The 19,788-nt window shown below is 39.9% G+C and overlaps 1 protein-coding gene across 1 annotated transcript in view; it reads left to right on the top strand.

The window, feature by feature from the left end:
- LOC124271750 overlaps positions 1-19,788 on the top strand; it is a 387,369-nt gene that overhangs the window by 35,326 nt on the left and 332,255 nt on the right. Inside the window, exons 5-6 of the mRNA XM_046706916.1 lie at positions 392-484; positions 18,173-18,233. Coding sequence (XP_046562872.1) covers positions 18,176-18,233 — 58 coding nt within the window. The 5' untranslated portion in view covers positions 392-484; positions 18,173-18,175. The remainder of the gene's footprint in view (positions 1-391; positions 485-18,172; positions 18,234-19,788) is intronic.

Below are 19,788 nucleotides of genomic sequence, written 5' to 3'. Positions count from 1 at the left end.
AATATTCTTGTGATTAGTTTTGCATGATTGCAGCCAAAATGCAGGATTTATCACAGTGATGTAAAAGAGGTAGTATTCTTAGAATATTAACAATGATAACTACTGTCTGATGTCTGTCAGTATTTTAATTGTGAAATATTTGTTTGTTTTAATTTCTGGTTAACTTTGTCCAAAATTGCAAGTGATCAAAGCAACTTTGGCTGCTAATAATATATAGCCAGTTTGAATATTCTACTGCTATGAATTTTTTTATGGTTTTAAAACAAATTTGTGATACTCTAGTTGTTTTGTTGTCTACAGTTTTTTAGATTGTCTGAAGCCTTGACTGATCAAGATTAAGATATGTGTATGGCATTTACCAAGCTTAATTTTGTGTTTTCTTTCTGTGTAGCTCTGATGTGGAGATGCTGCGTGTTGGAGTAAGCATCAGTGACTTGGGTCAGTGGTCACCAACTGGAGCATCAACTGAAGGGGAAAAGTACAGGCAAGTTTCTTCCCACATTTCACTTCTGTTCATATACCCATTTGTTTGGTTAAGTTTTGGGGCAAATTAAAGCAGGGTTGATGAAGACACCAGTAAAGCTGAGTACAGAATATATTCTGTTTCATGTTAATTATGTTTTAAGGTTTTACCTTAATTGCTCCACTTAGTTTCTGAAACTAGGCAGTGCTTTGGATATCTCAGGGATATCATTCTTTGAAGGATGTAGACCATTGTCAAAGTCACATCCAGGGAAAAGCCTGGGACCACCTGACAAGAAAAAGGTGTTATAGAGTTCATTGAAACTAGGTGCATGTCATGCTTATACAAGAAGTGAATGATCTGTATCATGTCAAGGTAAAGTATGTTATGACTTTTTCTGGGTTGCCTGTTTCTGCAGACATGTATGTAGTGGTTAATCAATCACTTGCATAGTTATGAGCCTTGAATGGTAATGTTTCAGCCTCACATTGAAAGACTTGATTCAAAGACATTTCAGCTTCATAAAGGTCTGTTGCTGTTTGTCCAAAAGTTGGCCACAGCTGCTGTGACATCATCTTTTGAGTCCAAATATGTTCCAGCAAGAGTTTTTAAAAAAACACGACAACACATCAGTTCACTGTGTTTACGTGCTCATTCCCAGGTTGGATCTAAAAGATAACTGGTAATGCCATCCATCAAAGAGCAAGTTGTGAAACCAACAAAGAAATGTTTTGTTAATAACACTTGTATTCCAAGGTTAACTAAGTTCACAAATAAATACAAAGGTATCACTGTGGCAGTACAAAACTTGTGTGGCAGTTCAAACTCAGAGGTAATATAATACAAGAGCAGTGATTATAGCAATAAAGACAATGATGGTAATACTTCTGGTATAAAGTAACTGTGCACTTTTTGTATGTTATGCCATTTTTTTATGCAAAAAGATAATAACATGATTTGTGGTGTTTTCCAAAAGACAGGTCACAAATTCAGTATCGTGTGTCCACCATGGGCATTGATGCAGGCTTGACAACGCCGCCGCATAGACAACACTAAGCAATGGAAGAAAGCTTGGGGAATGTTGTTTCATGTCCGAACCAACGCTTGTCCCAACTGAGCTTATGTCAGTGGCTGATTCTGGACTTGACATATGTAATGAATGCCTGTATTATCATTATTTCATTTTATCCATCCATAAGCAGATACAGATATTATATCTTACATCTAAAAATAGAACCAATCTGGAAACGGAAATGGTGTAACGATTGGTAGTTGGAAAGGGGAATAAAAAAAGATGGCGCTTCCTGTTCGTTTTGCGTGTTTCCAACATCGAAGTCATCCATGGCGTTCCAGGCTTCCCCAGATCCTACACTACACATACCAAGTACCTCAAAATGGTGGAGATGCGGTGTAACCAATCTTTTACCCCTAATTTGACAATTTTTGCATGGAAATTAGCGAATTTAATTTTCGCGGCCTTTCGTCATCTACATGAGACCATGTTAAGTTGCCAATCGCCATTTCTGTGTATCTTGTTCATAAAGGCACACTTACTCAAAGAAAATAGAATCAACAGATTTAATGGCTTATCCTCGGAGGATGAAGAAAGACATTTAGTAGAATTCGAAACATATGCAACGCTCTCTCAGCTTCAGGGACTGAATGAGCCGCGTTCCAATTACATTTGGAGGGTCCAGCGCTTACGTGGTACCGGTCCATATTGCCACTACATCGTGCGCAGTGGCACCAGGTCGAGCAGCTGTTCACTCACAAATATATAGACATGGATCTTGGCGCTAATCCCATACTCATTGCTGAGGGGGAAATGTTTTCATCGAGACAGTTACAGGTGAGGTAACCGATAGAGTTATATCACTCGGATCTAGTGAACCGGGGACGACGTCTGAGGAAAAGTGACAGAGACCTCCTCATCAAGTTTATTGAGGGGCTACCCCCCTCAATTAGCTTTCTATGTAAGAGCAGGCAATCCAGTGTCTTTGCCAAATGCCCTAACTTCTGCAAAGTTGGGAGAAGCATAATTATTATGGGTACCGAGATGGACATTTTGAACAATACCCCTTTGTCAATGCAGTTAACAACACGCCAGCACCAAAGGCTGAGATTGCAGAGCTAAAGCTAGAAGTTAAGCGGCTGGCCAGAGCATTGGAATCAATCAGCATGCAGTCTAACAAAACACAAACCTCATGTTTTAAGTGCAAGGGTGAAGGACATCAACAGAGAGATTGTAACCTTTATGGTGAAGGGGGTCGCAGGCCTGATTTCGTGTGTGGAGTGTGCCATCAGAGAGGACATTCAGTAGCATGCTGCAAAGTGAACAAATCTATAGGTTCGAAAAACTAACTACACCTAATGAAGAGACACGATCATTAGGCAAATGTGAAGAAGAAAGCATCCAGTCTGGCAAGTACACTGACACTCGATCAGGTGTTTCTAATGAAAGTGAAGCTGTAGACACTACTAATGATTTTACTACCGTTTCAGACAATACTGATGAGGACAATTTTCAATGTAAACAGTTTCTGTACATGCCAGTTAGCTTTGATTCCCATAAGGTGGCTGCCCTCTTAGATTCAGGTAGCTCTACAAATGTTGTATCAAAACATTGCTATGATTCTGTTCCTGACTCTTGTAAAGGGATGATAATCCCTTCCAAGTTTACATCAATTACTTTGGCTGATAAGCAAGAAGTACCAATTTTGGGCACAGTTAAACTGAAAATTCAAACTTTACATGGCAAACATAGCATTGTAGCACATGTTCTTGTTAACTGTTCGCATCCTCTTATCCTTGGTACTAAGTATTTGAAGAACCATGGAGTTATGTTAGACTTTGCAAAATGCAGAGTAAAGAGGAAATCTGCCAGAATAAGGAGCAGAAAATCTTTCATTATCAAAGCAAACTCTGTGATTGTGATTCAAGGTAAACTACCAGATCATGTATTGTTGAGTGCACAAGGTATTTGTGAGACCACAAAGTCTTTGCTCAATAGGGGTCTCATTGTTTGTAAATCCGTTATTGTATGCCCTTGTGACAGGAGATTGCCTGTCAAAATCCATAATCCAACTGATGAAGATGTAACCATTAGTCGTGGTTCGTTGCTGGCTAGTTTTACTGTGTTAGATGATTCTTATGATCTCTCTCGTGTATCTGACAGTGAGTGTGAACCCAAACCAAATGTGCTCATGTTACTATGTCTACATCCAAAGTGCCTACCTACCAGACTCACACCAAGCCAGTTGATGTGAATTTGTGTGATGAGAAAACCTCATTTCTCTTTTAATTCATGATATCTGGCAATGTAAGTGAAGGTGAGAGGTCTGAGCTTCATGAGTGTTTATATGAGTTCAAGGACATTTTTGTGACGAAGGAGAATCCAACCCTTGATAAGACAAATTTAATGGAACATCAGATACTTCTAAAAGACAACTATGTATCAAAACAGCAGAAGCCATACAGACTTCCTCCAGATAAGCGGGAAGTATTACGTCACCAACTCGATGAACTACTTAGACAAGGTATCGTATCTCTCGTTGACGAAGGTGAGGATCTCCCCATTGTTAGTCCGGTTGTGCTGGTGACTAAGAAAAACAAATTGAAGGCAGGACTTAAACCAGGGAGTAGAGAAGCAAGTCTATCTTTATTTCGTTTCTGTTGTGATTTTGGTCACCTTAACTCACAGTCTCAAGAATTCAGATACTATTCCAGATTTACAGGAACTAACGGAATCCTTCTCAGAGAGGATACCATGATATATAACGACTCTGGACTTGTCATCTGGTTTTTTTTCCAAATGCCAATATCAGCTGATTCACAGAAGTACACAGCCTTCAGCTCCTGCTTTGGTACTGACAAGTTTTTGAGACTTCCCATGGGATTATCTACTGCACCAAATAGTTTTCAGCTTCTCGTGGACAAGGTTGTAAAAGGACTGACATTTCACTCTGATTATTTCTACCTTGATGATGTTTTGATTTTCTCTGACAGTTTTTCTGAACATTTGAAAGATCTATATGAAGTGTTTAACAGATTCCGGAAGCTAGTCTTACATTTGGTCCATCAAAATGTGTTTTTGCTGCTCAAAAGTGTATCTATCTGGGACATGAAGTGTCTAAAGAAGGCATCAGTGCCCCTCAAGACAGAGTTAAAGCAGTGAAGGAATTTCCAGTTCCAACAAATGTACAAGAACTACAGAGAGTGTTAGGACTGTTAAACTGGTTTAGAAAGTTTATCCCTAACTACAGTGCTCATGCAAGCTCTTTCAACAAACTACTGATAAAGAAAGGAGCCAAGTTTCTGTGGCTTGATGAACAGCAAACTTCATTTGATCGTATCAAACAGTCAATGGTAGACTCACCAGTTCTTGTATTTCCTCGCTATGACGTACCTTTCAGACTTGCAGTTGACACTTCTAGTACAGGCATAGGGTACATGCTATACCAAATGGATCCGGATGGAGACTTTCCTCCAGCTAGCGAGAGTGGTGCAATTTGGTTCAAAGTCGCTCTCCACTTATCAAAGTTATGGACCAAACAAGTTAGAATTGTTAGGAATGGTGACTAGTGTGCTTGATTGTGCATCCTATTTGCGAGGTAGACATTTTGTTGCTGAATGTGGTCATCAAGCCCTCAAGATGAAGGGTGCTATTTATGAGAGATGATGAGCCATCTTGCAGCAGTTTGATTTTGAAATAGAGTATAAGCCAGCATCCCAAATGGTTGTGGCTGATTCTCTTTCTAGATGTTGTCCAGATGTGCAGCCTGTGTCTAGTCTTGACTAGGACGTTCTCTACTTTCCCTATGTTGACGAGAAGGTGGGACAAGCCATCCTGCCTGATGGAAATGATCTTTTCCAATACCTACAACTGAACGATGTGGATATCAAAGAGACTGTGAATAGAATCACAACACAAAGTGATGTTTTTTGTGCAGCTTGTGTATGAGCCTGAATATGATGAGGGCATGGAGGACGACTCGACCCTGAGCAAAAGGAGATCAAGAATGAGAAAGAAGCACAAAACAAGCAACCAGTGTGAACTAGTTCCAATTCAAGAGCCCGAGATCTGTGTACTAGTATTAAGTGTTTCTGAGACAACCTTTAGCAAGTCACTTCGTTCAAGTCAGCCTGAGCGTGATGCTCAAAGCATCATCGAGGAGTCCAGTGTAGCTATAGACATGTCAACTCAAACTGACTTTGAGAGCGTATCTTCAAGTGTATGTGATACCACTGAACTACAGATGAAAAACATTGAACTTTTTCAGAAGGGTGATATCACACCAGATTCTTTAAAGGAAATGCAACACAATGATCCTTCTTTACAACCTATGATCAAATATCTAGCTCATGGCAAACTTCTAGAATCATTGATACATTAATGACATAATATGCTAACATTACCATCAATATTTGTTTTTCATGATTGTCTTTGCAGAAAATCCTTCTTTGACACCCATACTTAACTAGGGGCTCACCAAATAGTATCCTGTTAAATGTCATATATGTTAATGATGATAAACCTTGTGTCAGATGCAGTGTTTATGGAATGCATTTGATGTTTCCCATATTATGTGGATACTTAAACAATCTTGTATTTCAAAACTAAAATTGGAAATTTTTACTGTCTTTTGTAGGGACATGTTTTGTATGGAAGATACTGTGTGTTTGCAAGGGCTCACCAAGTATGACTGAATGTATGCTGTAGTGTTCTATGGGTCCTTCACTGCATGACTTGCTGTTCCCAGGAGGAGAGACGACACAACCAAGTGTTGACAATAAGCCTTTTACTTCCCGAGTGCCAGAGCATCCGGTACGCCACGCACATGCACACTACATCACATTACATCACATGATGTATAATATTACTACACTACATTCCTCCCATGTTTAATCAGTCACACACTTCACAAACGAAGTTGGTTCTGATCATTCTCTCAACAACTGTAAAATGTTAATATGAAAATATTAGCATTTAGTACTAAATACTAAATGCCTTTATGGCAGGGATGCGAAGCTTTAATTATATCATATACCTTCGCTTCCTCTTCATGCTGCTACGTCATGCCCCAACGTCATCAATTTTGCATACAATGTCATATGACGTCATATGCCGTTAGCTTTCCGCCGGTATCGCCGCCATCATATCGTTCGGTCGACGCTGTCATCCTTCAGTCCATCTTTCGAGTTTCATCTACCATTTCATCTTTCAAGTTTCAGCTACGCTGTTCAGCATTCAAGATTAGACATGCCACCCAAGCGCAAAGCGGTTATAAATCACCGCCTGGTTCCAGGAGCGGGAAGGCTGCAAGGCTGGGAAATGAAAAAACGGTTTGGCTGATCGGGTCCAGTTACCTAGCAAGAGTCAGTAACCAGCGGGGCCATCGGCTTGACAGTGATAACATCCTCTGGCTGGTGAGGGGAGGGATGCGATGGGCAGAACTCCGGCAGGTGGTGGACCGACAAGTGGCCAGGGCAACCAGCCACCCCACGGCCCTTGTGATTCACCTAGGGTCGAATGACCTTGGCCAAGTCACCGCCTGCGAGCTTTCGCATGAGATGGAGCTGTCGATGCTCCGGATCTGCCTGCTGTCTCCAAGACCACCATCATCTGGTCGGATATGCTGCCTCTCTGGTACTGGCACGTGGCCAGGTGCCCTACCAAGCTGGAAAGGACAAGAGCCAAACTGAACAGAAGGGCTGGTAACATGGTGCGAGGTGTTGGTGGTATACAGGTCCTCCATCCCCAGTTCAACGCCAGAGACAGGGACTTGTATGCCTTCGATGGTGTACACCTGTCACGGAGAGGCATGGACATTTTTATCAACAACATCGCTAAAACCCTGGACTCTATCCTTAAATGAGAAATATCGACTGCAACTGCAATATGTAAACGTTTTCTCCTTTTCCTTACGTTATTTTCGTGTAGAGAAGCTGGTGGGTTTTTCCTGTATGGCCTGTGTGTGGGGTAGCACTTTCGTGCTCTTGGCGGGGTGCTCGTGGGTTGCTGTTATATTTGGCTGCACGTCTAAATTTTGCACTGTTAGGGTCTTCTGCTTTACAGCAAGGATCAGGTATATCCACTCTGCTTTACAGCAAGGATCAGGTATATCCACTCTGCTTTACAGCAGGTGACTAGGGTTTGCTTTACAGCAAACAGTTGGCTTGGCAACGGTAGTTGCCCTGGCTCAATATTCTTTTACATTCGGTGCCTGGCAGCGGTGGCGCCATGGCAAGGGTTTCCTAGTAACGGTAGTTACTAGGGTTTCCTAGTAACGGTAGTTACTAGGGCAGCGGTAGCTGCAGGTGCATTTTCATTACTACTAACGCAGCAGCCCTCGAGCACCCCCACACTCTAGGCCATTTAACCCATATACGTCTTTATTATTTCTGCCTGTGGGCGAAGTATCTCCTGTTATAAATAACATTTGTAGAACTTATCAATAAATGTTGTATTTATATATATATTTGTTTACTCTTACTAGATACCTGATACAGTGAACATACTTTCATTCAATTCACCAATGACAAGATATTTACGAAATAATGCAATATCAAATAATACCAAACATTCAATTCACCAATGACAAGATATTTACGAAATAATGCAATATCAAATAATACCAAACATTCAATTCACCAATGACAAGATATTTACGAAATAATGCAATATCAAATAACACCAGCCCAATATCAAAGAATTGATTTCCTGATATGTTATATACATATTATACAGAAAGTTTAAGAGTATCCTAGTTCTCAATTCTTTCAGTCATTCAGATATATTCGATGACAGTTCATTGTTCATTTCAAGACATAGTCCTGAAATCGTTCAGGTTGTTTTCTGATTCTCTGCGAACGTTGTGGTTCTCTAACCTGAAGATCGTTCGATACTGGTACTTCTGGACCAACATCTGAATGTTCTGTTTCACCATGTCCAGTGTCAACAGGGTTAGGTTGCTCTGGAGCAGGTAGTGTCACATGTATATTCGGAGCTCGAGGCACCAGTTCCTGGATGGTTTCTTCTAATATCTCTGAATAACCTTCCATACATGGGACGTTTCTGACAGTGATCACTCCAGTGTTGCAATTAACAATCTGGAAACAGTCTCTCTGTTTCTTATGCAAGATAACATGTCTCACATTGTTAAATGTCGGTTCTAACTTTCCACGCACAATGTTTGCTACGTACACAATATCGCCCACATCAAATGTATGATGTTTCACATGACGTTTCTCGTCAGCATAGGTCTTCATTTTCTCTGCATACTCCAATTTTCTAGATAATAAAGGATCAACCGTTGTAGATTTCAACACAGGTAATTTTGTCTTAATGTCCCTGTTAAGAAATAACATAGCTGGAGTTTCTCCACTTGCACGATGAGTTGTAGCTCTGTAAGTTTGCAGAATTCTTGGAAGTTGTACTTTCCAATCCTTTCCATCACTGGTTGCAGTTCTGAAAAATTTCTTAAGGTATCTGTGAGAACGTTCAATTTTCCCGTTACTTTTAGGAAAATATGGTGAAGATCTGATGTGTGAAATACCTGCCATCTTCAGATATTTACAAAACTCTGAACTAACAAACTGTCGGACATTGTCAGTAACAATGCTTTCAGGAAATCCATGCTCTGAAAATATCCTTTCAAGCTTCTCAATCACTGAAGATGATGTAATGTCTCTAATCACAACTGCGAACGGATATGACGAATAATAGTCAATAACAGTTAATAAATAGTCTGATCCAATAGGTCCTACAATGTCAATGGCAATCTTCGACCAAGCTTCAGGCGCTTGTTCAACAGGTTGTAACGGAGTATCATCCTGTAGTGGTTGATTCAATACACATGATGTACAGTTATTGATTAAATGTTCAACATCTGAATCCATCTTCGGCCAGAAGAATCTTGCTCGTAGAAACTGTTTTATCCTGACTATTCCTTGATGAGTTTCATGTGCAATGTCCAGAATTTTCTTTTTCAACACAGTTGGCACAATTATTCTTTCTCCTCTCAACAATAATGATTCAAACATAGAGAGTTCATCTTTGTAACCAAAATATTCACTATCACAATTCCAAATTCCAGAATCAACTGAATTCCCTACTTTTACAAGCTCTGAATCATGCAAAGTAGCATCTCTCAACTCATCCAGTGAAACTGAATTCAAATCCAAAATACAAGTATCATTTCAGATTTCTTTGATGACAAAGGTTGTCTAGACAAAAAGTCAGCAATATTACTCTTTCCAGGAATATGAACAGTGTCAAAATCATACCCTTGCAATTTCCAAGCAGGTAACTGTACAGTTTTCTGTTGAGACAACATATGAATCAAAGGATGATGATCAGTTTGCAAAACAAACTTCCTACCCCACAGATATTTGTGAAAATGTTCAACTGACCAAACACATCCTAACGCTTCACGTTCAATCTGTGAATACCTCCTCTCTGTTTCAGTGAGAAAACAACTTGCAAAAAGCTATTGGTTTCATGGGACCACTTGACTGTTCTTGTAACAATATAGACCCAAGACCAACTGGACTAGCATCAGTAATGAGAACTGTAGTAGCATTCAAATTATAGTATGCTAAAGAAGCACTTTCACTAATAGCTTTCTTCAAAGTATTGCATGCAGTTTCAACATAAGCATCCCACTTCCACGGAATACTAGCTCTAATCAACTTTCTCGATGACTCACATAATTCTGCAAAATTAGGCACAAACTTCATGAGATAGTTGCATGTACCAAGAAATGATCTAACTTCTGACACATTCGTTGGTGGGGAAGCTAATTCTACTGCTTGTACTTTATTAGGCTTAATTCCTGAAGGTGATACAACATGTCCTGACACTTCAATCTCTGTTAGTCCAAGTTTACACTTTGATTTATTCAACCTCAGATTGTAGTCTCTACACCTCTGAAAAATCTTTCTTAATCTCAGAACTAGTTCACCCAATGTTTCTGCATAACAGATCAAATCATCAATGTATTTCTCAAGACCTATACCTTGAAAAACATAAGTCATAGTTTTCTGATAAGCCTCTGATGCTGAGTTCAAACCAAATGGTAATCTCTTGAATCTGTAACATCCTCTATGAGTAACAAAACTGGTAATGTCTCTGGAATTTTCAGCAAATTCAATTTGCCAAAACCCTCGCCTACAATCCAACTTAGCATAGTACTTAGCCGATTTCAAAGCATGAAGTGTATCATCAATCGTAGGAATTGGAAATGTCTCCCTAACAACTGCTTTGTTCACCTCGCGAAGATCACAATACACCCTTATCTCTGATGAATTGGGCTTTGGTACACAATGAATGTTAGATACCCAAGGTACCATGAACCTGTTCTATAATGTCATCATCCAACATTCTATCCAATTCTGAATTCACAGCTTCAACCATAGAATATGACAAATGACGCAAAGGTTGAGTAACTGGAGGAACAGATTCATCTACCTTGATAGTATGAGTAAAACCCTTGATCATACCTATACCATCAAACACATCTTCATATTCATCAAACAGATAGTCAATATCAACAGGTGAATGAACAGTGTTAATGCTTATCACACCAAGATCCAAACATGATTTTCTTCCCAGTAATGACACTTCATTACCAGACATAACATAGATTCTGTCAGAAACTTCTTTACCACTATGTCTGAGTGTAGCAACAAAATATCCCAAACAGTTCAATGGTTTTGACTGTCCATATCCTTTGAACGTCTTAGCAGTTCTCGACAAAGGAAAATGTTTGAAACACTTATCATAAGTTGTTGAAGAAATAATGTTGTTCAGTGATCCAGAATCAACATACATGGTTATGTTACATTCATTTACATCAATAGTAGTTGAACAATCTGAGTCAAGATAGTCTACAAACTCTGCATCTTCAGAAAATGAATCAGAATCACCATCCTCTACAAAGTCTGAATTTAACCTTGGCTTATAACCATGCTGCTTAGATTAAGTCTTTCCTTTACCTCTAGACCTGTGTGAAACAGAAACACTAGCCTCAGGCTTCTTAGACTTTCTGCTTTTGCACACTCTAGGACACGAAGACACCTTAACCTTATTCACTGTAGTTAAATTTCCACAAAATGTTTTGGAATTCTCCATAGCCATCTCATATAATCTAGCTATGTTCAGAGTTGACTCCAAAGTCAAATTATCTTGTAATAAAAGTTTCTCTCACAAATGTTTGGAATAGCACTTTTCAACTATCTGATCACGAAGCATTTCATCACTCAAAGTACCAAAATCACATGTTTTAGCACGTTCACGTAAATCTGTCGCATAAACATCAATGCTTTCATCCGAACTCAGTGCTCTAGACCTAAATCTGTAACGTTCAGCAACAATGTTCCTCTTTAGATTGAAATAACCCTCCAACGTAGTTACAGCTGAAGCATAAGAGTCTTTTTCACCAGGTAACGTGTGAAATATACGTTGACATGGAAGTCCCAAACAATGAAGTAACGTTGCTCTTCTCACTTTATCTTGTTTTTCATCAACTCCACTGGCTATTTCAAACAATTTGAAAGATTCCATCCACAACTTGAATTCATTACTCAAGTCACTAGCGTTCATGTTCAAAGTTGGTGGCGGCCTAAGACCTGACTCTGCCATTATAACGAAATTCTCCAACACGTCAAACGAAGTTATAAACGTGATATAGATGATGAGTAGAAGTAAATTCATTATGCTAGACAGTTCTGTAAGTGTTCCACACAAGTAGTAAAGATGATATCATGGGTCAACTGAAAAATCACATGTGCACGGGAAAACATAGCGGAATGTATCTCTGACTACAGGTCGGCTATATCGAGACTCGAAAAGTTGTGAGTTGATTCAGCAGTTAGTTAGAGTTCGCATAACTAACATACCTAGTCTCACCACTTGAAATCCTAGGAAACAAACATCCTCGTCGCCAATGTAGTGTTCTATGGGTCCTTCACTGCATGACTTGCTGTTCCCAGGAGGAGAGACGACACAACTAAGTGTTGACAATAAGCCTTTTACTTCCCGAGTGCCAGAGCATCCGGTACGTCACGCTTCGCACATGCGCACTACATCACATTACATCCCATGATGTATAATATTACTAAGCTACATATGCCTCAGACCTCTGTCCATTAACTACTTCAAGCCTGTGCCACTTTAGTTTATGTCGACATATTTGAACATGTATAGCACATGGTAATCATTTGACTTTGTGATCATTTGATAGGTGTTATTCCCAGTACGGGTTGTATGTTTATTAGGGGTGTCACGATACACCAATCTCACGATACGATACGTATCACGATTTTAAGGTCACGATACGATATGTATCGCGATACATAATTTTCGCGCCTTTTCATAGCATTACCTTACCGGCAACGTACGGTTGGTCCATCAAAATAGTCTAGCCAATCACAAAAACTGTTAGTTTCCAACCTATTTTTTAAGTAAAGCTAGCTACATCTATTTATCGGAGCGGTCTGGTGTAATTTTACTATCAAGACTTTGACGGAGATGGATATAGCATAAAAATTTGAATCGATAAAGTTTTAAAATAGGAATCGATACGCGCAAGCATGTATCGATATATCGTGTATCGCGACACCCCTAATGTTTATACCTCACAATGGAGTTACTGTTATTATACAGTTATAGTTATATTGTTTGTATTTTCCAGTTCAGTATTTACAAAATCTAGTCATTCTTAATCATTGGTACTGTATCCGCTATCTGGATGAATACCTTCAAAATTGGTTAACAATTTTGCTTCTCCGGCACCCCCATGTAATGAATGCCTGTATTATCATTATTTCATTTTATCCATCCATAAGCGGATACAGATATTATATCTTACATCTAAAAATAGAACCAATCCTGAACCGGGAAATGATGTAACAATTGGTAGTCGTGAAGGGGAATAAAAAAAAGATGGCGACATAACTTTCCTGTTCGTTTTGCGTGTTTCCAACATTGAAGTCATCCATGGCGTTCCAGGCTTCCCCAGATCCTACACTACACATACCAAGTACCTCATTACAGAAATGTCGCTCCATTTCATTCCAAGCTGGCTTGATAAGGGACAACTGGCCAGGGGAGTACCAGGATGTTCTGTCTCAGGAAATCTGTCACAACATGAGCGACATGTGGACGGACATTATCTTGCTGAAGCGTGAAGTTACGTCCCTGTCCTTAAATGAACGGCTGCACATGAGGCCCAATGATCTCATCCCTGTATCTCAGACCTGTCACATTGCCACTAACACTGACAAGTTGTGTCTGACCATGAGATGTGATGACTCCCCATACCATAACGTTCCCGCCACCAAATTGTCGACATTGAACAACGCACGCATCAGCATACCGTTCACATCACCGTCTGTACGCCCTTGTCCTGAACTGTCCAGATGAAACTGTAACTCGTCAGTGAACAAAGTGTAATGACTGGAAATATTACACAGTTTAAACTTGTTGTCCAGATCATTAATAATTACTAGTCGTGCGGAGTACCCAACCAGATGTAACCTTGACGTTCATATTTCAATGAGTGACCAGTAAACTGCCATCCGAATCTATACTATACTAAAACTTGTAAAGCACTGATATCCAGGAAAATGCTGCTCAAAAGCGCTGTTGTTTCTGAGAAAAAGAAATTCACTGATCAAGAGCTAAGTTGAAAAAGTGTGTCTTGAGTTTTGATTTGAATCCAGTGAGAGTGGTCTGGGATTTGATATGGATTGGCAGTTCATTCCACAAGCATGGTCCGGCATATTCAAAGGCTCTTTCGCCAAAGGTCTTTGTGCGTGATTTTGGTACTTGTAATTGAAGTCCCTCTTTGGATCTGAGTGAGCGACGTGGCTGGTATCTGTGAATAAGACTGGACAGGTAAGACGGAGCTGATCTATCAAGGCACTTGAACACCAGTACCAGTATCTTATACTAAATACGGCACTTCCCTGGTAACCAGTGGAGGTGTTGCAGGACTGGTGTTAAATGGCCATACTTCCTGGTTTTGCTAACAACCCTGACAGCAGTGTTCTGGACATTTTGTAGTTTCTTCAGTTGTTGATTTGTGATTCCAAAGAGAAGAGAATCACAATAGTCGAGGCGTGATGTTACCAGTGCTTGGGTCAGTGATGCAGCTGTGTGGTTGTTGATATATCGCTTGGAGATGAGGTTGACTCAAAATTGACCTGACTGTCAAAAATGACTCCGAGGTTATGTACTTCAGAGCTTGGTGTGATCTCACAATCGCCAAATTTGACTTCTGGCAGTGAGACTCTAGGTCGAAGATGTTTAGGACAGGGTATCAACAGTTCTGTTTTGTCTTCATTCATTTTGAGGTAGTTATATATCATCCAACTTTTCATTTGTTCAACACATTCCTGAACTTTCTGGAACAATGGTTTAATTGACTGTGTTTGGAGAGGCTTAAAGGGCAATGTATATCTGCATGTCATCAGCGTACAGATGATATTGGAGGTTGTGCTTTCTTGCAATGTCACCTAAAGGGATTGCATATAAGGTGAATAACACAGGGCCTAAAACAGATTCCTGGGGTACAGTTAGTCTGTCTCACAGTCCCTGAACCACATTAATTTCCCTACTGCCAAGCCCTCTCTGCAGTGCTAAAGCCCTAAATAAAGCAAGTCTAGATTTCCTCAGGTTCAGGTCTGAATCTCTGGTCCCCCTACGGCTCCTTTTCAATATAAATGGGCTTGTTTGTTACTATCAAAATTATATATATTCAGAGACTAAGCCTTAGTCTAGGGTACAGTCTGTACATACTGACTGCCTACCTGACATGTATGACATGATCCACTCAAGTGCCGCTCCTATGACACCGATTCTGTTCTCTAGAACTCTGAACAGGACATCATGGTCTATGGTGTCAAAGGCAGCCGAAAGGTCTAAAAGAATGAGAATTGCTGCTCCTTCACTGCTAACAGATTTGAGCAGGCTGTTTCAGTGCTGTGACCAGACCGATAGGCAGATTGAAAGGGTTCATAGCAGTTGTGGGATGTCATGTGCTGCTTGAGACAACAACTTTCTCAGTCAATTTGGAAATGTAGGACAGGTTCGACACAGGAAGATAGTGTTTCAGGATTTCATGGCCCAGGTTAGGTTTCTTCTTGTTCTTCAGAAGCCAAGTTGGCATCGGATCCAGGGTACAGGATTTATCAGGAGTCCTTGAAATAAGATTTTGCAGTTCAGTTACAGAGGTTTCCTGAAAATGTCAAAGTATGGTTGAACATGCAAGCATGTCTGGTTCCTGTTGTTCTGTGATTTGGTTCAGGGAAGTTCTGATGTCAACAATCCTTTCCCGGAAGAACTCTGAGAATCTGTTACACAGTTCAGATGTTGTTGAACAGGATGGAAGTTTGGTTCTCTTCTGCTTGTACAGGAACCTGTTTGAAATGTTGAATACTTCTTTCTGACCATTGGCATCATTCAAGGCACTGTTGAAATAGTCAGATTTTGCCTTGTCAGTTACTGAAGACACAACATTCCTCAGCTTGTCATGGATCTCCTTGCGAATAATCAAGCCTGTTTTTATCCCCTGCCGCATGTTTAGCGTATATATTTAGCCTAATATAGTATTAGGCTCCGTCCGTCCGTCCGTACGTACGGAATTGGAATATCTTAAAAACCATTGACTGGATTCTTTTCATACTTGGTGCCTAGGTTCATCACAGTATAAGAAAGGTCCCAGTCAGGTTTGGTGACCTTGACCTTTATTTCAAGGTCACAAGGGGACTTCAACATTTTACCCTTGTCAGCGAGATATCTCAAGAACTGTTCCCTGGATGTTCTTCATATTTGACACCAAGCTTCATATAGGGAAGGCGCAGGGCCCAGTCGATTTTGGTGACTTTCCCGTAAGTTTCAAGGTCACGACGACACTTTGAAGATTTCAGCATGTTAGCCTGCATGTTAAGCTTGTCAGCGAGATATCTAAAGAACCGTTCAATGGATTTTCTTCATATTTGACACCAAGCTTCATATAGGAAAGGCGCAGGGCCCAGTTGATTTTGGTGACCTTCCCATAATTGTCAAGGTCAGGACGACACTTTGAAAATTTCAGCATACTAACCTGCATGTTAAGCTTGTCAGCAAGATACCTCAAGAAACATTCACTAGATTTTCATCATATTGGACACTTGGCTTCATACAGGGAAGGTGCAGGGCGCAGTCGAGTTTGGTGACCTTCACATAATTTTCAAGGTCACAGCGACACTTTGAAGATTTCAGTATGTTAAAATTGTCAGCAAGATATCTCAAGAAAGGTTCACTGGATTTTCTTCATAGACTTTCAAGACTTTTCTTGAATGTTTTTTGATAAGCAGTTTCTCTATTACTATATTTTGCATATTTCATACACCATGACATTCATGTCAAGGTCAAAGTGAGTCTTGAAAATATTTGTGCGTTTGAACAACTACAGAGCAGAGCAAGATATCAAGAGAGGTTGACTGGTCATGTTTTGGTTGGCATTTAACTTCATCTTAAACTACGACCTTCACTTTCATTATTCTTTAAGTTTGATTTGACAATTAGCAGCGGGGGGATTGTGTCACCTTAGTGACAACTGCTTGTTCTATATTGTTTTTCCAACTTCCTACGCTTGAGTTTTTCCTTTCTGATGGTTTTGTTATGCCACGATGCATTAGGGTGGAGAGTTATCTTACAGGTGATCAAAGGAGCATGTTCCCTGAGTATTTTCTATACAGTTATACATGTCAACACACTCCAGTACAGATTTGCTGTGGTAGTCTGACAGTACTTTTGGGAGGTCCAGTTGGAAAGACTCATTAATGTCGAGATTTGCTTTCTCTCTCTGGAGGGTAGCTTCATATCAACCATGAAGATAACAGCTGTATGGTCAGAATCAACAGATGTGTCATACGTCATGTTCAGGACTGACATATTGTCGCCACGAGGATGGGATCCAGAGTTGATAGTATTGAAAACAGACAGAGTGTTCTGCTGTGGTGCTAAACATTTGACAGGCAAGGTGTATGAAGTGGAATGAAATTACCTGTCACGTTGAATTTTGACTTGTGTTCGGAGCACGTGGTGTGTGCAGTGAATCAATGAAGGGAAGGCAAGTAAGTATAATGTTCGTCAATTCGTCATAAGACTTATCTAATGGCAAATCAGGATGAACTGTAGCTCACATTAGCTGACATGTTTTCATTCCACATGAAGACAACAAAGCACTTCTTCGTTTCAAGGGACTTGTAATGCTGGCAGCCACTAATAAATGTCCTCAAATTTTGCACCATTCCTCCCATGGGCATTTAGTGGAGTCAAATTCAGGCACATTCAAACATGCAGCCATCTTCACAAAGTCTACAGATTCCTAAGTGCAAATTGACAAGGTAACACTTACTTGTCTTCCCTTCGTTGATTCACTGCACACACCATGTTACTGAAGTCAGAATGCAAATTTGCTTCTTATGGTTCACAAATGTTTATTGAAGTGTTAGAATAGTATCTGTGCCATTTGTGTTTACCTCTGACATTTACTCAGTTTATGCTTCATCTCTCAAAAATAAACCACTCAGATATTTGATTGTATTCTTGCAATTCCTTTTGCATTTAAAAAATGTTAATGAAATGAGATTAACACATGTAATTCAATATTCAAGTTTGTACTTGTAACAGACAGTGATCAAGCACTTTTCATTTTCTAGTTGATGCCTCAAGCAGAGGAAGGAGGTCAGGATCTGTTAACTTCAGTGTCACTGCAGAAATGTAAGTTCACCTTATTTCAATTTTTTTATTACTTTTGATCAAGCACAAATATTCTTAGGAGGTGCAGAGGACTTTGTGGTATGGACGCTTGCACATTCACCATCTTATGTTATGACCATGTTTGTAGTGTGTTGTTGTCGACTGTCAACTTTTGCCCCACAAAATGTAAGGACCAGTTAGCTATAAACTTGCAAACTTGTTCTCATTTATTCATTTATTTATTTGATTTCTAGTCCAGTGAAATGTTAATGCTTTAAGGTTTGTCATGCTTTTGGCTTAGCAGTTCCGGTAGTCTGTGATTTTTCTACAGTCTATGGAACAAAGGTTCTGACATCATTGCATATTGTCTGTTTACTTTGTCCTAATGGCGCCTTAATAGAACATCAAAGGTCAAGTTGGTGGTTTGTGGTTACTCTTTCTGAAAAACGTGAATCTGTACTTTTCAAAAAAGAAACTAGACATTTACTTTGAAAGATGAATAACAAAACAAGTGGACAAGATACAAGCAACAAAAGATCATGACACAATGGTAAGGGGATAACACTAGACATGTCCCAAATAGTATCTCTGGTAAACCACCTGAAACATGTACACAGGTATGTCACTGACATGAGGATGGGCAAAATGTTGGTATCAGTTATGATCTCCATGAGCCCGGATGACAGCTTAACAGCAATGGTGCATGGAAGCTTTCAAATGTTGTGGACTGTTCTGCCACTCATGCTGAAGTGAAGTAAGGAGGTGCAGAAGTGTATGGGGTAGTGGATTGCTCTTGTGCACATGCTGATCCAAAGGATCCCAAAGATGTTCGCATTCTATCAGGTTCTGCACAATCACAATCTTTGACCAAAAGCTTCATATCTGTCACGGAATTGTCAAACCTCTCATTCTGTTCCTGTCTTTGCCTGTTGAATATCACTGTTGTCCTAATTTGGTTATTTTTTGGCGCTGCTTAACAATCATACTTTACAAAAACACCAGCTAAAGTTTCATTTTCAGCAGGATGTTCACCATCATGAGGGGCCCATGTAAATGTCTCATACACTTCCCGTCCTTTGTCACCAATGTCAGTCATGAGGTAATTCACTTCCTGCACTTGCATTTTGCCAGACCGCTGAATATAAACTGACAATGTTGTTTGAAACGTTTCCATTCTCGTTCAAGATCAACAGCATCCTAGTTGATATGAGGTGTATTACTGTCACTTGTTGCCATAGTGAAAATTTAGACACGTAAGCTTCGAAGATGTTAACTTCTACTTACTGTTCAGCGACAGGCACCTAATTTCTTGAACATGCGGTGAGGCGTATTTTCGCTTCATTTCATGAAAGTTGAGAATGTCACTTCACAAAAACTTACCGGTTTGACGCCTGGAGATCTAGACTCCTAAGGTCTCTAAAAGCTTCAAATGTTTAGTTTGACAGCTTGAAAATCATTTCTGACATCATGTTGCATATCGAACAACACGGCAAATGTTGACAATACGTTTAATGATGCATACCAAACGATAATGCAGGCACCAGTCGATAAACTGATAAGATACATGCCAGTTGAT

The sequence above is a fragment of the Haliotis rubra genome, unplaced genomic scaffold (genome assembly GCF_003918875.1).
Source record: "Haliotis rubra isolate DU_JTF1 unplaced genomic scaffold, ASM391887v1 Scf163, whole genome shotgun sequence".
Lineage (NCBI taxonomy): Eukaryota > Metazoa > Mollusca > Gastropoda > Lepetellida > Haliotidae > Haliotis > Haliotis rubra.
Note: the sequence above shows the minus strand (reverse complement) of the source record. Positions and strands in the feature narration are given on the sequence as shown.